The sequence below is a fragment of the Rhinopithecus bieti genome, unplaced genomic scaffold, assembly GCF_001698545.2.
Source record: "Rhinopithecus bieti isolate Rb0 unplaced genomic scaffold, ASM169854v2 scaffold_5341, whole genome shotgun sequence".
NCBI lineage: Eukaryota > Metazoa > Chordata > Mammalia > Primates > Cercopithecidae > Rhinopithecus > Rhinopithecus bieti.
In genome coordinates this window covers 26,817-48,854 of record NW_016804835.1, presented here as the reverse complement: position 1 = coordinate 48,854, position 22,038 = coordinate 26,817, and the positions used below count along the sequence as shown (strand labels likewise).

General features: G+C 42.3%; 1 protein-coding gene and 1 long non-coding RNA gene across 4 annotated transcripts in view; both read right to left on the bottom strand.

Moving 5' to 3' along the window:
* The window catches only part of LOC108528678 (uncharacterized), an 11,759-nt gene extending 2,031 nt beyond the window's left edge, over positions 1 to 9,728 (bottom strand). The window contains exons 1-2 of the long non-coding RNA XR_001885248.1: positions 9,671 to 9,728; positions 6,456 to 6,575 (exon numbers count right to left, since the gene is read on the bottom strand). This is a non-coding gene — a long non-coding RNA (uncharacterized LOC108528678). The remainder of the gene's footprint in view (positions 1 to 6,455; positions 6,576 to 9,670) is intronic.
* A 517-nt stretch (positions 9,729 to 10,245) lies between these two features.
* LOC108528677 (myeloid-associated differentiation marker-like) lies at positions 10,246 to 14,866 on the bottom strand. 3 transcript variants are annotated; one of them, XM_017870614.1, is made up of 2 exons: positions 13,719 to 14,865; positions 10,246 to 10,370 (listed from the first exon to the last, which is right to left on the bottom strand). In XM_017870614.1, the coding sequence occupies exons 1-2, from the start codon at positions 14,556 to 14,558 to the stop codon at positions 10,359 to 10,361; spliced, it is 852 nt and encodes a 283-aa protein (XP_017726103.1). In that variant the 5' UTR covers positions 14,559 to 14,865; the 3' UTR covers positions 10,246 to 10,358. The 3 variants fall into 3 exon arrangements, with proteins under 3 accessions (XP_017726103.1, XP_017726104.1, XP_017726102.1); XM_017870615.1 differs by having other exon boundaries at positions 10,252 to 10,370; positions 13,749 to 14,866; XM_017870613.1 differs by lacking the exon at positions 10,246 to 10,370 and having other exon boundaries at positions 12,826 to 14,635; positions 14,759 to 14,865.
* Positions 14,867 to 22,038: the final 7,172 nt, after the last annotated feature.

Below are 22,038 nucleotides of genomic sequence, written 5' to 3'. Positions count from 1 at the left end.
GGAACACTATGCAGCCATAAAAAAAGGATGAGTTCATGTCCTTTGCAGGGACATGGATGAAGCTGGAAACCATCATTCTCAGCAGACTAACACAGGAACAGAAAACCAAACGCTGCATGTTCTCATAAGTGGGAGTTGAACAATGAGAACACATGGACATGGGGTGGGGGCATCACACACTGGGGCCTGTTAGGGGTGGGGGGCTGGGGAAGGGATAGCATTAAGAGAAACACACAATGTAGATGATGGGTTGATGGGTGCAGCAGACCACCATGGCATGTATATACCTATGTAACAAACCTGCATGTTCTGCACATGTATCCCAGAACTTAAAGTACAATGAAAAAGAAAAGAAAAAAGAAATACATGGTTTGGTTTAGAAAGGTGGGACAACTCAAAGCGGGGCAGGTAGGGGGGGCTTCCAGGCTACAGACAAATTTAAACATTTCCTGGTTGACAAATGGTTGATGTTGTCTGAAGACTTGGGATCGATGGGAATGTTGAGGTTAAAGATAAAGGATTGTGGAGACCAAGTTTTATTGTGCAGAGGAAGCACTTAGGTAGCCGACTTTAGAGAGAGCAAGTTGTAAATTGTTTTTTATCGGACATAAAAGGGCTCTTAGTTGATTATCTCCTGGATCTGGGAAGGAAGGAAGGAAAAGAAAGGAGGAATGGAATTCTCTATAGAATGTAGATTTTTCAAGGCCGGGCGCGGTGGCTCAAGCCTGTAATCCCAGCACTTTGGGAGGCTGAGACGGGCGGATCACGAGGTCAGGAGACTGAGACCATCCTGGCTAACACGGTGAAACCCCGTCTCTACTAAAATACAAAAAACTAGCCGGGCGAGGTGGCGGCCGCCTGTAGTCCCAGCTACTCGGAGGCTGAGGCAGGAGAATGGCATAAACCCGGGAGGCGGAGCTTGCAGTGAGCTGAGAACCGGCCACTGCACTCCAGCCCGGCGACAGAGCGAGACTCCGTCTCAAAAAAAAAACAAAAAAACAATGTAGATTTTTCCCACAAGAGACTTTGCAGGGCAATTTTAAGGTATGGCAAGGGAACGTATTTTGGGGTTAAATATTTTTTTCCTTGTCTTATAATGTTATGCCAGAGTCAGATTCAAAAATATAAGTCACACTATATAAGGTTAAATAAAACCCATCTGATGAGAATTTATGGTTTATAGGGCATGACTCCCTAGACCCCTTAGGTAGGAATTTGGGTAAGATAAAAAATAGGAACTCAGTCCTCATCTATTTTTATTATTTGTGCTGGCCACGTGGATTAGGCCTTTAAAGTCTAGAAAAACATGTCCTCTAGCTCTGGGCTATTTTCTTGAATCATTCCTTTAATCGTTCCCTCCCTCCGTTCTCTCTATTCTGCTGGAAACTCTACTATTTGGCTGGTGAATCTCCTGGGCTAGCTCTCTAATGTTGCTGTTTTTTCTCTCCTGGTTTTCAGTTCTCTTTTTGCTCTCCTCTCTGGGAGATTTCTCCACGGTTATTTTCCAAAGTGTCCACTGAGTTTTTCCTTTCTACCCTTGGATTTGTAACGCTTTATTTTGGCTCTTCTCTTTATTTTGTTTTAATAGCGTTCTGTTTTTGTTTCATGGATATAACATCCCCTTCTATTTCTCTAAGTTTATCAACATTAGTTTTATTCCACATGGTCCCTCAAGAGTCCATTCCCCCAAGTTGCTTTTTTCTTTTCTTTTTTTTTGAGACGGAGTCTTGCTCTGTTGCCCAGGCTGGAGTGCAGTGGCATGATCTCGGCTCACTGCAAGCTCTGCCTCCTGGGTTCACGCCATTCTCCTGCCTCAGCCTCCGGAGTAGTTGGGACTACAGGTGCCCACCATCACACCTGGCTAACTTTTTGCATTTTTAGTAGAGATGGGGTTTCATTGTGTTAGCCAGGATGGTCTCAATCTCCTGACCTCGTGATCCACCTGCCTCAGCCTCCCAAAGTGCTGGGATTACAGGCGTGAGCCACTGCGCCTGACCTTCCCCAAGTTGCTTTACTTAATCAGTTGATTAAATTTTGGTTTCTGTCATTCAGCTTAGATACTTTCCTCATGTGTCTGGTGATTCTTCTGTGTGAGAGTAGGGAATTAGACTTGTATAGTAATTCTTCACGAAGTATGGCATGGTGGCTCATGCCTGTAATCTCAGCACTTTGGGAGGCCAAGGCAGGAGGATTGCCTGAAGCCTGGGGTTTGAGCAACACAGTAAGACCCCCATCTCTTCCAAAAAATACAAAAATTAGCTGGGTGTTGTGGCATGTGCCTACAGTCCCAGCTACTTGGGAGGCTGAGATGGAGGGATCGCTTGAGCCCAGGAGGTGGAGGCTGCAGTGAGTCCAGATCACACCACTGCACTCCAGCTTGGGTGACAGAGTAAGACTCTGTCTCAAAAGAAAGAAAAGAAAATCTTACTGACCTTAGTGGATGGTTGTTTATTGTCATTTATGGGATGCACCACAGGATGGTTTGGCTGGGCCTTTGCATATCTTCCGGTATCAGTTTTTCCTTTTGAGCTGGTCAAATTTACCCCAGAAGAATCTTTTCATCTCCAGTCTAGAAAATGTATGTGTATTGCTAGAATTCTGGGATCCAAATTGGAGAAGAGAGCTGGAAATCTTAGTACTGGACATGTAAACCCTAATTTCATATTCCTGCCTTCATTTTCCATAAAGCACATTCTTATGCTTATCTGTACTACATACTCCTCAGTGTAGAGACCCTGTATTTTATTTTTTTAGAGAATAAAACTCTTGTTTGCAAGGAAGGAGGGATTTTAGTGATCCATTTCTCAAACAACATACTTCCAACCAGTCTTTTTCTTTTGAGACAGAGGACAGAGTCTCGCTCTGTTGCCTAGGCTGGAGTGCAGTAGTACAATCTCGGCTGACTGCAATCTCCACCTCCTGGGTTCAAGCAATTCTCCTGCCTCAGCCTCCTGAGTAGCTGGGACTACAGGTACATGTTGCTATGCCTACAATATTTTGTATTGTAGTAGAAATAGAGTTTCAGCATGTTGCCCAGGCTGGTCTCGAACTCCTGAGTTCAGGCAATCCGCCTGCCTCAGCCTCCGAAAGTGCTGGGATTACAGGCGTGAGCCACCACACTCAGTATTTTTTTTTTTTTCAGAGACAGGGTCTTTCTCTCACACCCAGACTGGAGTGCCATGGCATGATCACAGCTCTCTGCAGCCTGGAACTCCTGGGCTCAAGCAATCCTTCCACCTCAGCCTTCCAAGTAGCTGGTACTACAGGTGTGCACCACCATTCCTGGCTAAATTTTTAAATTTTTGTAGAGACGAGGTCTCCCTATGTTACCCAGGCTGGTCTGAACTCCTGGGTTCAAATGATCCTTCCACACACTTCCATGTGTTTCCACTTTATTCCTCCCAAAGTGCTGGGATTATGGGTGTGAACCACTGTAGCTGGTCCACTCCTCTTATTTTCAACTCTGTTTCTAGAAGTACCTAGTGCTGCCAATTCCTGAGGTTTTGGGGGATTCTGTGTTATAAATTGGGTTGCTTCAATTCATCATCTTTATCCATGAATTTCAGTCTTAGAAATCTCTTGTCTGTACTCTCTATCAAGGACATGTCAGTATCTTTATTATTTTTCAAATGTATGTCGTTAATAGCTTTAAAAAATAACTTTGTTATCTGTGGTAATATTAGCTTATGGTTTTAATTGGCTTACACTCTTTATGGACAAGCATAAAATACTGTCCAAATTTCACTTCATATGTGTCACTTTTTGCTCATAAAATGGTAATGAATCACTATGTAATTAAATACTATTTTTTATCCTGCATTCTAGCATCTTCATGATGAATGTACATCTTTCTGGGCTAATATTCCATTACTGTATACATTCAAATAAATAAGTATGGATTCTTCATGATTCCCTCTTCTGCTTTATGACTTCTTGTCTCTTTGTCTCTGCTTCTCACAGTTCTTACAGTGTGGAAGTTCCTCCCTATCCTTTTCTGACTACTGCAATCTTATTTCCCCCTCAGTGCTCATTTCCAGGGTGACCTCTTTCATGAAATCTTTATTTCAGCATTCCTTCATTCACGTAGTCATCTTTTTGCTCATTCACTGTGTATTTACGGAGCCCCTAGCATGTGCTAGGCAATGTGCTAGGCTACAGGGATACAAAGTAAGCAACAAAGACATTGTCTCTGCCCTCACAGAGCTTACAGTGCAGTGGGAACAGGATGGAAGCGGGAGACAGATTTAAATAATGACATAACAAATACATAGCTATGAGTTGTGATTAGCATTAAGAAGAAACGATTGTGTCTAAAAAGTGAACAAAGTCTTCCCTGCCTAAGTGACTTTTGGGCTACAATGTGACGATAGGGAGGGGATGGAGCATTCTTGGTAAAGGGAAGAACAAGGGAAAAACTAGGAAGTGTGAAGGACTGAGGAATGTTCAATGACCCGAAGGAAGACCAAAGTGACAGAGAGCAAAGAGATACAGCCGCAGATGATGGGACTGGAGAGTTAGGCAGGGGCTAGACCAAGCAAGGCCTTGTGGTCTAAATTAAGGAATTTTGCACCTTACCATAAGACTAACGTAAAGTTCCTGAAGTGGTTTGAGTGGGAAAACCTATGACTAGGTTTGTATTTTTACCACATCACTCCACCTGCAGTGTGCAGAGAACACTGTGTAGGCTCAGAATGGAAGCAGGGAGGCTATTTAGGGGGCAATGCAATTCATGCCTATGGGAGATAATGGCAGCTCGAACTCAGGTTATGGCAATGGTGATAGAAAGAATGTTTGAAAAATATTTAGAAGGTAAAATTGAAAGGATCTGATGGACTAGATGTGGTTGGTAAGGGAGAGGGAATAATGGGGGAAGATTCCTGGATTTCTGGCTTGTTCAAAGGGGTGGATGTTGATTCACTGAAATGAGAACATTGTCTCCTCTTTTAGGACATAAAAGAATAATGCAAGTCAAAATGTGCTGTTTTGCATATGCTTTTATCTGACTCTCCCCACTAAATTATAAGCATAGGTGAAGGAGAGAATATGCTTCATCTCTGTATTTGCAGATCCTCCTATCCTCAAAGTGTCCAGTCCAGTGTTTATACCAGTGGAAGGAAGAGATAATGCTTGATTCTGATTTTGGAAACTGGAATATGACTGAGACTTGGACTTAAAAAAAAAATAGGTGGCTGGGCGCAGTGGCTCACACCTGTAATCCCAGCACTTTGGGAGGACAAGGTGGGCAGATCACGAGGTCAGGAGATTGAGACCATCTTGGCTAACACAGTGAAACCCCGTCTCTACTAAAAATACAAAAAAATAGCCAGGCGTGGTGGCATGTGCCTGTAATCACAGCTACTCAGGAGGCTGAGGCAGTGGAATAGCTTGAACCCAGGAGGCGCAGGTTGCAGTGAGCTGAGATTGCACCACTGCACTCCAGCCTGGGCAACAGAGTGAGACTCCATCTCAAAAAACAAAAAACAAAACAAAACAAAAAAAGTAGGCTTAGGAAAGATTTTTACCTCCATCTTCTAATATTTTTTCCAAGTTGTATGAAAACAAATGAGATAGCAAATATAAAATATTTGTGTGAGAAAAGGTCTCTCAAAAGGGATTTATGTCATTATTATCATTATACCTACGTTTTCTTTGGCCCTCACTTTAAGTTTCATATATTTCTCTTATTTGTAAAAATGAGAACTAGGTAAGACACATTAGCAAAGGATCTAATCAGTGCCAGATATAATGAGATAGATTTGTTTTTGCTACACGCACCACTCCATGGGAGTCTGCTGGACCACTTCCAGATATTATCCCATGTGTTTGCAGAAACTTCTGCCTTACTTAGTGTATTACGTAGTATTTGTCCACATTGAATCTTAATCAGTCTTAAAGTAAAAGCAATTACTTAATAAATGTTGAAATTAACTAGTTCTTGAAAGCATACCTGCTTCATTAGGAAGATCTTTATAAATATTATTAAAACAAATGTCATAGGACATTTGGAAGACAAACAAAAGGTCTTTCTGGTTCATAGATTTCAAATACTGTAAGACCCATAAAACAGTGCAGCTTATCACCTAGCCAGTGTAAAAGATTGTGAAATACCGAGTGGTGCTGTCTTTGATGATTAAAAAGGGCTTTTATTTATCTTTTGGGGTAAATTAACTATTTGGAAAATATCAATAATGAGGGACAGTCTTTTGCACTTTGATATTTTCTATTGCATGTTACCACTGTACTCGCAAACAGAAAAATATTATATCCCAATCTATTTGAGTGATATATCTACACCAAAGTTCAATTTCACCTCTGAAGTGAATATGAATTGTATTTAATGAAACTCTAAGAAGAGTTGTACAGAGTGAAAAGGTCAAATAATTTGGAATCGAATTTGTCAAGTAACATTTTACAAAAGTGACATATTTTCTTTTTTCATTCTTCATCATACTCACAATTCAAAACTGAGTCCAAATGTCACATCCCCTGTTCTGATTCGTCTCTTCTCTGCCTGGCAGAATTAGGCTTTTTCCTCTGGGCTGAAACAGCCCCTTTTCCTTTCCTCTGAAATAAAACTTACAACATGATATTGTAAATTTTGGGTTTCCTGAAGGGAAATGATTTTCTGTTACTCATCTTTGAACCCCCTATGCCCATCAGAGTTCTTGGCCCACAGCAAGAGCTCAGCATGTTTGTTGAATGAATAATGTAAATTCCTCCAAAGCACATGAATTCATTTCATGCTAAAAAATTTCACATTCAAATGTGTATTAGCTAGTTTCTGTAACAAATTCCAAAATTTCAGAGGTTTAACCAAATGGAATTTTATTTTTTATTCATATAACAGCAATGTGGTTGTTCTTGTTCAGCAGGAGGGTAGCTTTTAAGGACTCATACTCCTTTCTTATATCTCTGCCTTTCTCTAGGGCCTCAGTCAGAGTCTTCAATTTGTGTTGATTCACATCTTTGTAATATAGAAATCCCTGGATATATTCTTATATAATGCAATGCATACTACCTTAGGCAAGTCACTTATCTCTCATTAGTTCATATACTTAATATTTGAGGGTCTAATATATATAAGACAATTCTTTAGGCTCTTAGGATATAACAGCTAATGAAACAAGGATGTCTGCCCTTGTGGAACTTACATTTTATTGGAGGTAGACAATGAATAATAGGTTAAATAAAATCATACAGTATGTTAGACGGTGATAAGTGCTATGGAAGAATAAAAGGTGTGGCAAGGCAAAGGAGATTAGGAGTATGTAGATGGTTAGTTGAAAGGGGGGTAGATTTACAGGGTAGTGGAAATCAACAGTTCTGTTTTGGCCACTCACTTTACAGAAGGGCTGTGAAGGAGGCATGAGGTTTGAGGAATCTGGAGTTTGTGGGAAGGAGTAAGCCTGACACAGAAACTTGAGAGTCATCAGTGTGTGAATGTGATTTGCACCCAAGAAAGTGTATGAGATCTCTGAGGGAGTAAGGTTAGATTGAAAGGAGGTGAGACCTGAGGACTGAGCCCTGGGGATATGCCTGCATTCATAGATTTGTAGAGAAGGCAGAGCCAGCGTGAGACCGAAGAGCGCCAAACCAGGGGAGGGTTTGGGTGTCGGAACTTGATGCAGAAAGTGTTTCAAGGAGAGTGTAGACAAGCACGTCAAATGCGGCCAAGAGGATGAGGAAGATGAGGACTGGGAAATGTCAACTGGCTTTGGAAAAAAGAAGATAATCGCTGATCTTGGTAAGAGGCGAAATTCCGGGGAGTGGAGGAGTAGAAAGCCTGACTAAAGTGGTTGGAGAAGGAATGAGGAAGTGTGAGTGGTAAATATATAGCACTTTTCCAAGGAGTTTTGCTGTGACAGGGGGCAGAGAAGAGAGGTGGTAGCAGGGTATACTGTGTGTGTGTGTGTGTGTGTGTGTGTGTGTGTGTGTGTGTGTTTACCTATGGACAAAGGAGGTTGTTTTGCTTTCTTTTCCTCTTCTATAAAAAGCAAACAAATATGGGTATGTTATTATGACATGTGTGCCACCAAAGGGAAAGACCCAGTAGAGAGGAGGCATTGTTGAGGTAGGAGAGATAGGAGAATTCGAAAAGTGAAGCCTTGAGATGGCCAGAGAGGATGGGATTCATAGCTCAAGTGGAGGGTTTTTCTTGAGCGAAGTGACACAGAGGGCAGCGTGGCTAATAGAGAGCTCGGGCTCTGGATGAGGCAGCATCCCCTCTTTTATCCTATGGACAATTCTCTAGTTTCAAATACATTCTTGATATGGATGCTTACCTGGATTTGAAGGATCTTATAATGTTGAAATTCACTACATGTTCTCAATTTGGTGGTGGAAGAGATAGTGAGAAGCTGTAACTTACGCAATGGTCGCCTGGCTGACTCTTCCTATCCTTTCACTCTCAGTTTATCACTTCCTTGAGATACCACCCTCATCTAAATTATGTTCTGCTAGTTGCTAATACAGAACATGTACTTCTCCCGTTTTGGCACCTACCAAATTTTATTTTTTGATAAGTTTTCTTGTTGTTTCACTTAACTAAAAACTCCATGAGGAAAGCAACCATATTTCTCTTTCTCTCTATTGTATCTCCAATACCTGTACAGCCCGGCATCAAAGAAAAGTTGAATACAGATATTCAACTCTATTCCTGCCAGGCAGTGGGAATGTAATACATATATTTATTGAAAGAATAAATAAATGAGATTGTGTATGAGAGAGTGTTCAAATTTAAACTAACTACCTTTTAGATTTCTTTAGCAAGATCTCAGGAAATCCTTTTCTAATTCAATGAGAGATAGGGATTTATGTGGAGAAGAGTCTTTAATGATATCCACCCAGACATCCATTTTTTTTCCTTGCATTGTCACAAAACATCTGAATTAGATTATGGTTGAAAAAATATAATTGCATTACATTCAAGTGATTTAGTGACATAGATTATTTGTTAATAAAGCTTCTTACACATATGTAATAGATACCAATTTTTTTTCCTGACATTCAGGGAATAATTTTATCTTTCTTGAGAAGGATTTTATGAAAACTGGTATTAGCTCCCACATGTGAAAACCAGTGAAAAATCCAACATTAATCATTTTTAAAGATGTCCAACCTTGTTTTGTACAGTCATGCTATAGGCTTGTGTCATCCTTATAAAGTGGTCCTGCAGCCTCCCTGTTCTTGAGTGGGGCAAATCCCTGGTCTCACCCAGGGTTGCATTTATGACTGTTATTCTTATGGTCACATGATGCTGTGGCTCAGATGCTGGGTCCATTTGTGGTCCCATTTATGGGCCCAACATTGCTATTCCACATCTCCAGGTCCAGGTCCTTGCTCAGGTTCTGTGGAAACTCCACATGAGAGCATCTTGGGTAGGTCTCCAGACTGGGCTCCTGATGTCCTGCCCTGTACCCTTTAAGTGCCTGACACCATCAAGACCCTGCCACTGAGCTGCTGCAGAATCTGCAAACCTTGTCCTTATTCACAATTCTGCATTATCAAGTGGAGCAACACCTAATTCTCCCCTGCCAATCTCTAATACAGAAAAATTCATCCATCCTGCTTCTTCTTTCAAAACTAGGGCTTCAGGAAGCACTGGATAACCCAGAGCACCTAGCCTCAGACCCACCACAAATGAATCTGTGTTTTTGGGAGTGAAAAGTACCTGACTTCCGGAACACAGAGGCTTGATTCCTTCCTTTCAGATGACTCTGCAGCAACTGAGAACAAAAAAAAGCACAAATTAATTTCCCAGCTGGTCACCCTGCTGTATAATATTTTCAATAAGTCACGTCGTAAACACTCAATCCACATTTGCTGAATGCACTGGATTCTAACACTATATAAGAAACTCCTTTAATATACAGATAACATTTTTAATTAGCACTTTGCATAAATGGCTGGGCTAGAGGCCTTAAAAATTTGTGGTCTGGAAAGTAAAATTAAACATTACCTTTAACGTCACTGTTTTTAATATTCTTAATTTGTCTGAAACATTTTCCACACAAAACTGGCCTATTTCTATGTGGCTGACTGAAGATACTAAGCTCATATAGGATTTAGCTTTGATATTTTATTTTCTTTAGCTTGCAAACAGAAATATTTATTTTGTTTGCCCAAAACATATACTCACAGTCAGATTTGGGGGTATGTAAGCATTGTGTTTATAGGCAAAGAATGATCAAGTATCTGCATCTCTCTGTTCCTCTCCGGGATTTACTGTCAAAAGCCCATGCTTGCCTGGTCATAGTATCGCCTGGTCAGTTCAGCTTCTGTGGAAGTCTGTTATTTTCCTTGATTTCTGGAGTTAGAATGAGTGACCAGAAACACATTCTGTCTCCCAGGATACAAGCCTATTGAGGTTGCTGGAAAATGAGCACAATTAGGATCAGCTCATTAACTGCAATAGTTTTCAGAGCATCACACTGAGCATGTAACCCTATGTGGTCAAAGACATTGCCCATTAGCCAGCATCTGGACAATCACCTTTCCATGTGGTTTCTCTGAAACATTTCACACTCTCTATAACTGAAGCAAGGAAAATAGAAGACCTTTAATGAGCAATTACAATTAACACACTGACTCACTGAAAAGTCACAATTGTGATATGCTAGGTATTAGTGTATACATTTGTAATCATGTTTGATTTTGATTTTGTCTTACAGTTAGCACTTTTTCTAAGAAGATTTCTTGAGTATTTCTGGAAAGAAACTATAGTTCTGATTCAATATAGATTCAAAGAAGACTAGAGAGAGATATGTGGCACTGCCTATGACATTCTAGGTGGCCTCAGGCAAGCCATTTTACAGGTCATGAGGGGCTGGGCTAAATCAGTGCTTCCCCATGATGGCTGAAAAATTAAAAAACCCCTTGGGAGCTTTTAAAATACCATTTTCAGGTACTACCCCAGATCAATTAAATCAGACATTGTGGGGTGGGAGCTGGCAGTTGTATTATTTAATAGCTTCTCAAAATGATTTTACTGTGTAGCCAGGATTGAGACCATTAGACTGGATGATCTATACATGTTTTACTAGCTTTCACAGTCTATGAATTATTTCAGCATGTTTTCCCTGGAAGTTTGTATTATACTGCAGTCTTTTATTCAAATTTTGGTGGCATTTCCCTTATTTCTCAATGTAAACATTATTTAGGTAATTTGAAGAAATAAACATCAAAATTTTGTACTTGAGGTTTCTAACAACACAGAGCTGGAGAGGAGGGCAGTTTTGGTGTTAGCTGGGCTGTGAGTCTATATGCAAATGAGGGGTGGTCTCCAATGCCTGTCAGTTACTCTACCAGTGTGTCTGTGACCCAAGGGCCTGGCTGACTCCCTCAAGCGTAGCCCTGCCTCAGCACTAAGATTAGGACCCAGAATCATCTGAGCCCTACTGAATAGAAGTCCTTTAACGTGACATGTAAGAATCATTGCACAGAACTCCAAGCGTGAAGGATGCTAGGTGGTGCTTATGTGCAGCTGGGTTGAGAAACATTGACCACACTAATACAATCTAATTCCTTATAAAATGTAAAATATAATTGGCACCTTGTAATTTAATTACCATATGTATAGCATAAGACTAGCTGTGTAGTTTAGGCTAGTTAAATGTATTCTCTGTGCCAGAATTTTGATCTGTAACATGGAGCTAATAATAGTACCTTTTAGTTGGATTATAGTGAAGCTTAGTTGAGATGATTGAGGAAATGAGCTTAATTTAGTGCCTGGAACATGGTAAACACTCAAAAATGTTACCTATTATTACTAAAACTATACTATCACTATTGTTATATTATTATTTTTTCCTTTTTTTACCTTTATACTGATATTTAAAAAAACATTATAGATGTGGGTGTCAGGGAAGGTGCAAGCTTTCTTTTCTATGATTAACAGCAGGAGCTGATGGGAACCAAAAGTTCCAGGGAATTAAAAAATATATACATACACACACACACACACACACACACACACACACACACACACACACAAACACACATTTATATATATTGCACTATGCATGTGAGTCCCAGAGAACCAGGAAGCAGCAGCAAGAAGCAACTAGCACACAGCAACACCTGGGTATGTGCACCACACACTCAAGCAAAGCCATTCCTCTGGCTAGGGCAGCAGCAATCCTCACCTTCACATCAGCTCACAATAGAGAAAAAAGAAACTTCCTTTTTTTTTTTGAGACTGAGTTTCGCTCTTGTTGCCCAGGCTAGAGTGCAATGGCGTGATCTCAGCTCACTGCAACTCCACTTCCTGGGTTCAAGTCAATCTCCTGCCTAAGCCTCCCAAGTAGCTGGGACTACAGGCACCCTCTACCATGCTGGGCTAATTTTGTATTTTAGTAGAGACAAATTTTGCCATGTTGCCCAGGCTGGTCTCGAACTTGTGACCTCAAGTGATCCACCCACCTCGGCCTCCCAAAGTGCTGGGATTACAGGTGTGAGCCACCCTGCCAGGCTGAAATTTCTTTCTTTCTTTCTTTTTTTTTAAGGGCCACCCAGTAATTTCTGCCCTCATGACCAGGAAACAGAAAAGAAAGAGAAAAAACCCCAAGCTGATACTGCCTTGAAGGCCGGCAGTGGCCATTTTCTCCTCTCTGCCAAAGCAGGACATGTTGTTTATTTATTTACTTATTATCTCTTTCCACACGTTCCTAAGGACACTGTGTTAAAAGTTAAAAGGACACAGTGTTAAAAGTTATTTTTAACACTGAGGCTGGAAGGCCACGTCATTGTCCCTCATAAATACTTCAGTTGTCTTCAAGATCCTATGGTTCTTTGCCTTTTTTTTTTTTTTTTTTTTTTTTTGATACCGCGAATAACAGGTGGGATGAAACGGATCCATCCCTTGCTTCCTTTAAGATGGTCTCTAGGCAATGGGTTTTCTATAAGTCTGGCACAAATTCTGGAGCCAATCTCTGGCAAGGCAGAGTGCCAGGCAAGGCCTAGGGACCCAGGGTCTGTGCTTAAAGCCTCCCGCTCACTGGAAATTATTGACCTCCGGAGATACACAAATATTTTTTAATTTAAAGGGGAGGTGCACAGCACACCTTCCTCCACTGGGAGAAAGGGGGCCCAATGCCCACTCCCCCAAACACACACATGTACACATTGACTAAGGCACAGCTAGGGCAGGGGTGGGCAGAAGGCCCCTTGGGAGGACGTGGCACCGACAGCTGCAAGGGGTGTGGCGATCTGGAGCTCATCACCTCTGGAGGTGCGTGGGGGGAGGAGCAGAAAAGCCTCAGGGCTCTCAAGGAAATAGGAGAAGATGGTCGGGAAATAGGCAGATGAGAAAACCAAAAGGAAACCTAGAAAAGAGATGAGAGGAAGGAAAGAAGAGAGTGGAAAAAGAGAAACAGCTCAGGGGTGAAAACAGGCCGTGGGCAACAGAACAAAACAAGAAGGAAACAGCAGAGGAAAGGGAAGAACATACATCAGAGAACTGGGAAAGAGTGCGATGAATTGGGAAGGAAAGAAAAAGGGGGAGGAGGGGAGATAGGGAAGAGGAAAACACAGGAAAAGAATACTCAGTAAGAAAACTTGGGAAAGAAGGATGAAGAGGTTGGAGAGGCAAATGGGGCCTCTTGGGGGTCTTAGACTTTGACAAAAACCAGGTGGGCAGAGTACACCAGGTCGCCCACATAGGCCAGCAAGTTGACGGCCGTCAGGATGGTCACAGCCAGTCGGCGGTCCCAGATACACACAAGGTAGGGGTTTCTGTCGCCGCAGCTCACATCTCTCGCCCGCCAGGACTGGACACTATAATTCTCGTTGAACTGGTAGAGGGGCCAGAGGACAAGGGCAGTGGCATAGAGGAGGACGGACAGCAAGGCCAGCCCCAACAGGAAACTGTGGAAGGGGATGGGCAGCATGTTGGTGCAGTGTCCCAGGTTCAGCAGGATAGTGAGGGCCGCCAGGACGAAGCAGAGGGCGTACACCGCCACGCACCACTCCAGGGCCAGCCAGTTGTGGTACAGGTAGGGGCTGCTGATGAACACGAAGATGAGGCAGGCCACGAAGGTCTCCAGCACCTTCAGCAGCCCCGGCTCGGAGGCCATGTAGCCAGTGATCTCGCCGGGCCGGGCCCGGGTCCAGGCTACTTCGGTGGCGTAAGCCAGACACGCGATGCCAGAGAAGGCAGTGGCGGCGGTAGCGTGGTCGCGGGAAGGGCCGTGGGATAGGAACTGCACGTAGGTGATGGGGTAGATGATGGAGGCCGAGAGGCACAGGAGGGCCGCATAGCAGGCGATGGTGATGGTGAAGTTGCGCCAAAAAAAGGGGAAGCGGGCCTGGAACCCGCCCAGCTCCACGAGGAGGATGACCAAGGTCACGGCAAAGCAGAAACACCAGGTGAACATGGACCAGTTACCCATATGTCCCCTCCAGGCGCCTGCGCTGGCCACCAGCGAGAAGGCCATGCAGGTGGACACCAGCTGCAGCAGGCGGAGAAGGCCCAGGGGCTGGGTCAGGGCCCTAGGGGACCCTATGACGGTGGGGGACGCCACGGTGGTTGTGACGGTTGAGTGGGTAACAGTCACCGGCATGGCGGCAGTCCTGGCTGACGAATTCACAGAGAAAGGTCTGGCTGTGGAAACGGATTAAGTCACACGCCTGGAAAAGGCTGGGAAAAGCGCCAGAGAGTGAGAGGCAACGTCAGTATCCACTGGGACTGGGCTCCTCCCTCCCGGGACCGACACCCGGCGGAACAGGAACAGGGCACCACCAAGTCCGGAAGAGGCCTGACCTTGACCAGGGGAAGTCCCGCCCATCTCCTGCCACTGGTTCCAGTTCCTGTGTGGGCTGCGGCGGAGGGAACCCAGCGGAAGTGCACGGCGGTTGTAGGCGCTGGCGCGTGTGTGACAGTAACCCTGCTCTGGCAGGGACCAGGGGCAGGCGGTGGTGGCGGCAGGGCCTGCGGCGGCGCTGCGGGGCCGTGGGCCCGGCAAGGCCCGGCTCTCCCTCCTTATAAAGGCTTCAAGTCAGCCTAACCATTTTTAAATTTTAGTTTCTTTGAGATAAGGTCTCACCCTGTTGCCCAGGCTGGAGTGCAGTGGCACAATCAGGACTTACTGCAGCCTTGATATCCCAGGCTTAGGTGATCCTCCCACTTCAGCCTCCCAGGTAGCTGGGACTACAGGCACCAGGCACCACCTGCCTGGCTAATTTTTTGTGTTTTTAGTAGAAGCGGGGTTTCGCCATATTGCCCAGGCTGGTCTTGAACTCCTGGGCTCAAGTGATCCACCTGCCTCAGCTTCCTAAAGTGCTGGGGTCAGAGGCGTTGGAATCAGAGCAACTTCATCTTGAATAAAGAGCTGGGTAAAAAAAAAGGCTGAAACCTACTGGGCTGCATTCCCAGAGGTTAGGCATTCTAAGTCACAGGATGAGACAGGAGGTCAGCACAAGATATAGGTCATAAAGACGTTGCTGATAAAACAGGTTGCCGTAAAGAAGCCAGCCAAAACCCACCAAAACCAAGATGATGATGAAAGTGTCCTGGTCATTCTCACTGCCACACTCCCAACAGCGCCATGACAGTTTACAAATGCCATGGAAACCTCAGTAATTTACCCTATATAGTCTAAAAAGGGGAGACATGAATAATCCACCCCTTGTTTTGCATATAATCGGAAAACCATAAAAATAGTTAAACAGCAGTCCTCTGGGCGGCTCTATGGAGTAGCCACTCTTTTATTCCTTTACTTTCCTAATCAACTTGCTTTCTTTGGAGTAGCCATTCTTTTATTCCTTTAATTTCATAATCAACTTGCTTTCATCTTACTGTATGGACTCTTTGAATTATTTCTTGATCAAGATCCAAGAACCCTCTCTTGAGGTCCAGATCGCCACCCCTTTCTGGTAACGATGGGATTACAGGCAAGACTCACAATGCCTGGCTGTTATTATTATTGATCTATGACCAAGACTTGCTCCAGGAAAATCTGCAGTCATACATTCATTCTGTTGCTTGTCATTCTTTGAGGTTCACACCCAAAGCCTAGTCTCCAGGGGCCACAAGCTGTGGGGAAGTGGAGGGCTGAGAAGCCATGCACTCAACTTCACCCTTTCTTTGCATCTGCTTTGTGCAACTCTACTGTCTGAGGCCATCTGTCCTTGGATGAATAAGTGCCCTGGCTCTCTTGTAGACTCCAGTTTCAAAGTTCTTCATATTCATGCATTTGTTCATTCATAAATTCATTCATTTATGTACTTCCTCATTCAAAGCGATACTTATGAATTAAATATACTGAAAAGTTTCTTTCCTGAGGCAGAAATAATTTGTATTCAAGCATATAAATACAGCTACAGTTTCATTCTCTGCTGTTTTGAGAGTGAAAGTGTGTTTTTAAATGAAAGAAAGACCTCAGAGAAAACTGCATGTTGATTCTTTGAGGCTGTGGAAGCGGTTAAGAAGCCAGCTAAAACCCACCAAAACCAAGATGGTGATGAGAGTGTCCTGGTCGTCCTCACTGCTACACTCCCACCTACACCGTGACAGTTTACATATGCCGTGGAAACTCCCTCACAGTCCAAACCATGTGTGGGAGCAGTTGCCTCACTGGGGTACTAGGAGATACCAGCAGCACCCAGACTGCAGAATCCAGGCTCTGCCCAGCACATGGCAGACACTTGCTCATGCTACTTCTCTTCACTGTATGTTTACATTAACGAGCATCTGCATTCATTGCATTATTGGGCAGATAGCCGTGCTTAATATAAATTATTTGTTTGAAGGTGTGACCAGATTACATGGGATGAGAATTTCATTTGAGTCATTGGATTTGAAGTCCCAAGTAGAAAATGTTATTTCCATAGAGCAAAAGGATGAAGAAAGTTTGTAAACTTGTATTTGTCGCTTTTGTACCACTGAGGTTCTCCCTCATTGATGGTCAGCAAATCTGGGTCAAACTTTCAATATGGTCACTGCACTGGGTGCTGCAGGAAGTGACAGGCTGCTGCTAGTGTTACCCACATAATGCAAAGTTGCTGCAAAAAGCTCTTCCAGTCGTTTCTATGTGGAATCTAGTGACTAAAGAGAACATCTGAGGGCCCTGGTTTACAAAAGATGCCCTTATTCGCCAATGTTCTCTTTAAAAGACATGTTTATGAGAATACATTACTGACAATTATAAAATGTCCAATTTGGTCAGTTTGCTTGTTCTTTTAAATGTATGTGATATTCACCTGCATTGCTGATTTTAAGAAGTGCTTTCATATATGTTGCCTTAATTGATTTGGATGTCATGTTTCTATAGGTCTCGGGGACACATCTTCTGTGTGCATTATATTGTCAAGCATTAGGAGTTTAGTTCTTTTATCTACCTTGAGGGACCAGAATGGACCTATGATTCAGCAAGGATGCCTGCACACTGGCAGACTTATTGTAGTCAAGGATTTTGTTGTGGAAAATCTTACAAAATAATTTTTCTAGCTTTAAAACATAGTAGATATTTATTGTAAAATGTTTTCAAGTAGAATAAATTATAAAAAAGAAAATAAAATTACAATCTGGCTGTGTATGTAAGCACACATAACTATTACCTCCCTTAACACCTCTTCCCTGGGTCAATTTAGCAAAATTATATTCTCCTTGCTCACTCAGCATTGTATTTGAAAATTTGAAAGTTTGTATCATTATATATATATAATGCATCTGCTTTGTGCAGTTTTTATATATATAATATATATATTCAAATATATGTATCTCATATACATATATATGTATATTTAGAGGCAGTCTTGGGTTTTGGGTCTTACCCTGTTACTCAGGCTGGAGTGCAGCAGCACAATCATAGCTCATTGCAGCGTTGAACTCCTGGGCTCAAGCAATCTTTGTGCCTCAGCCTCCCAAGTAGCTGAAACTACAGGGGCATGCCACCATGCCAAGCTATTTAAAAAAAAATTTTTTTTTTTGAGACAAGCTCTTGTTATGTTGCTCAGGCTAGTGTTGAACACCTGGCCTCAAATGATCCTCCTGCCTCAGCCTCCCAAAGTGCTGAAATTACAGGCATGAGCCACTGTGCCTGGCTCATCATACTTTTTGAAACAGTTATTTTTAGTGGCTGTATAACGTTCTGTTCTTTGGATAGATAGTTAACCATTTATCACTTATGTGTGGTCGTTTCAATTGTTCCTGAGTTTTTTTTGCAATTATTGACAATGTTACAAATAGAAAATAAGTGCAGGTGTGATTTATAGATGGTAGTAATAGTATTCTAAAATGTTGGTAGTAATCTGGATTATGGCAAAATCCTAATCTGGATAATATTCCAACATGCTAGTCCTAATCTGGATTTTGGTCCCCTCCCAAATCTATCTTTCCTGCCTGTCTATGGTTCTGGCTCCCACATAACTTCTCTTATCTGCCTCCATCCTGGGAAACTCTTTCCTTAACTTCAGGACATACTCGGTTCCAGCCCAGGCTCTGCCCCTCACAGTTAGTAGAAGGTTAGAAGTTTGTGCATTATGACTAACTTTTGTCTCATAATTAATATGTAGCTTGGTTTGAAGTTTGTTCATAAGATTACAAAGCAATCAGTTTTTTAGTGAATGTAGTCATATTCTTAATTCAGTGTTCTACTTCTTTGCTTAGTGAGCTACTCTTTAAGACCCAAAAGGACCAGATAATACTGTAGAAAACAGTATAAAACCTTTCAAGTGTATTCTCCTACACTTATGGTTATTTTCTGGAATAAATACTGAGAATAGTCCACCTCATTCCATGAAGTAGTTCTTATGATTTAAAAGAATCATAAAATAGGCCGGGCGCGGTGGCTCACGCCTGTAATCCCAGCACTTTGGGAGGCCGAGGCGGGCGGATCACAAGGTCAGGAGATCGAGACCACGGTGAAACCCCGTCTCTACTAAAAATACAAAAAAAAAATTAGCCGGGCGCCGTGGCGGGCGCCTGTAGTCCCAGCTACTCGGGAGGCTGAGGCAGGAGAATGGCGGGAATCCGGGAGGCGGAGCTTGCAGTGAGCCGAGATAGCGCCACCGCACTCCAGCCTGGTGGACAGAGCGAGACTCCGTCTCAAAAAAAAAAAAAAAAAAAAAAAAAAAGAATCATAAAATAAAAGAAGAAAATAAAAAGACAAATCAAAATGGAATCATGAAAAATAAATCCTGACTAAGATAAGAGTTTAAATCTAAGGGAAAGCTTTAGAAACACAGACATGTGGCCCAGATGGCCCCAATGGTTACGAATGTTGAGCTTGAATTAGGCCCTGAACTGCTAGATCAAAATGAGAACAATGTTCTGTCACATAATTCACAATAATCTCAAACTGAAAACGTACCCTGCATTATGGGTTAAAGCAATTTGTGAAGCACAGAAATAGTTTTACCTTATTCGGCCCTACCCTTGAAATTTTACTAAAGGCATCCTGGAATATTTTATGATTGTTGATGATTAAAGGAATCCTAGAATATTTTATGACTATCTTTCCACTGAGGCATACTCCGTGAAAGACAGAAAAGTAAAACACAGAAATGGTGACCTTCATTGCACATTCAGAATGTCTGTGGTTTGTTCATCTGCGTGTGATCTGAGACTCCAAACCTCTCTTTAAATATATGTATTCAGTTTTGACTAGATGATATATTCACATCACATGGTTCAAAACACACAAGGCACAAAAGCACATATAGTAAACATCTTCCTCTCATCTCTGCCCCACAGTCCCTCAGTTCCTGCGCCAGAGGAAACCCATGTCACCCAATCTTTTTTTTTTTTTTGAGACGGAGTCTTGCTCTGTCGCCCAGGCTGGAGTGCAGTGGCACGAGCCCTGCTCACTGCAAGCTCTGCCTCCCAGGTTCACGCCATTCTCCTGTCTCAGCCTTCTGAGTAGCTGAGACTACAGGCGCCCGCCACCACGCCCAGCTGATATTTTTGTATTTTTAGTAGAGACTGGGTTTCACTGTGTTAGCCAGGATGGTCTCAATCTCCTGATCTCGTGATCCACCCGCCTTGGCCTCCCAAAGTGCTGGGATTACAGGCGTGAGCCACCGTGCCTATAATCTTTTTGTAGGGTCTTGGGGATTAGATGAAACCATCAAATGAGCTCAAGAAAGAATAAGTACAATTTATCTGATGATTTCAACACTTGGCTTGGGGAAAGAGGAATGCCAATAATCCCACTCCCAAAGTGTTGATTCAGTTTAGCTTTTATGATTTCTGTGGTCATGGCTGCTTCCTGGGCATGTTACCTGTAAAGTTGCACTGAGCTCCCCGTGGTTGGCTTAATGCTCTGATCTCACCATCTTGAAATTGCTAATGCATTTTCATTATGGGCCGGGTTCTGTTAATTATGTAGCTAGTCCTGATAGTGATACTTTTGAGATAAGAAACAATAGGATAATTATGACTCCAGTAGTCCATGACTGACATGAGACAATTGCTTGCTTTGAGTAAAATTCAGATTCTCACCTGTCTCTGAGGTTCACAGTGTTGAAACATTTGCTAAAAAGGTGAGAAACCTCCTGACTGAATAACATTTCTAAAAGAATGGGAAAATACCAAACTGAATAGTAATGAGCTGCTTTTGCATATTAAATTCCAGATAGATTTATTATGTTTACATAATTGTATGTTTAATATTTACTGTATTCTGGCCAGATGCAGTGCAGTGGCTCATGCCTGTAATCCCAACACTTTGGGAGGCCAAGGCGAACAGATCATGAGGTCAGGAGATCAAGACCATCCTGGCTAACATGGTGAAACCTGGTCTGTACTAAAAATACAAAAAATTAGCTGGGCATGGTGGTGGGCGCCTGCAGTCCCAGCTACTCAGAAGGCTGAGGCAGGAGAATGGCGTGAACCCAGGAGGTGGAGCTAGCAGTGAGATGAGATTGTGCCACTGCACTCTGGCCTGGACGACAGAGTGAGACTCTGTTGCCCAAAAAAAAAAAAAAAAAAAAAAAAATTAGAGACTATAGGTTTTGGCAATTGACATTTTAACCACAGCTGATGGCTGAAGTTAAACTTAAAATGGTTAATGTATATTTTGTACTTACATTATTTTCATATGTGTTTGTGGGTTTTTTTTTTTGTATTTACCATAGATACTGGACATTAAATCCTTGCCTCAGTTATTGCTGGAGATGAAAGGTGGATATTACCCAGATAGGATAGGTGCAAATGGAGTTGGTTCACTCCCAACAGGAAGTTTCCTAAGTAAAAGGGTTTAATTTGGCTTGCTTATTACCATAGAGCAGAAAGATGCTGATTCCTTGGTGGACAGTATGTGCATAGAAAACAAATTCAGATATAGATTACTTGGGGAGTTAGGGGAAGAGCTGTAGGATTTCAGGATTGAGACCATTTTTTTTTTTTTTTTTTTTGTAGAGCATATTGGCGTGGAGTCAAGGCTTTGTTAGAAATCTGTCAATAAATATGCAGTACCCTGTGGTTGTGCATTGAACATGGGCACTTACTAAGTCTTCATAATAAGGGATATGAGGCCAGAAGGTGGCCTTCCAGCCTAGTACAGACCTCATGGGAGTAGGGTTGCCAGATAAATATAGGACCCCCAGCTAAATTTAAATAAACACATAATTTCTTTAGTATAAGTATGGGCCAAATGTTGCATGATTCTTATTTAGTATAGACATACTAAATAAAACTAAATATACTAAATATAACATTTGAGATGTATTTATACTGAATATAATATAAATAAATATACTAAATATAATATTTGAGACATTTATACTAAGAAATCATTAATTGTTTGTCTGAAATTCAAATTTAACTGCATTTCCTGTATCATTACCTACTAAGTCTGGTCATTCCATTTGTGGGACAAGATAAGCATGAGAATTGTGGAAGTTGTAGACTTGACTTGAACTTAGCGTCCCACTGCTTAGGGTCAAATGCTGGGTTATAGTGGGGGAAATCTGCAAGTTAGATAAGAACCCACTGCACACTTGTTATACAGGTTAAATAACCCTTATCTGAAATGTTTGGGAGTAGAGTATTTTAGATTTTGGATAGTTTCAGTTACTTGCATATCTGTTAATATAATTCGA

What these genes read in the sequence shown, in the direction of transcription:
- LOC108528677 (XM_017870613.1), bottom strand. Translation starts at nt 14,558, where the DNA reads ATGCCGGTGACTGTTACCCACTCAACCGTCACAACCACCGTGGCGTCC.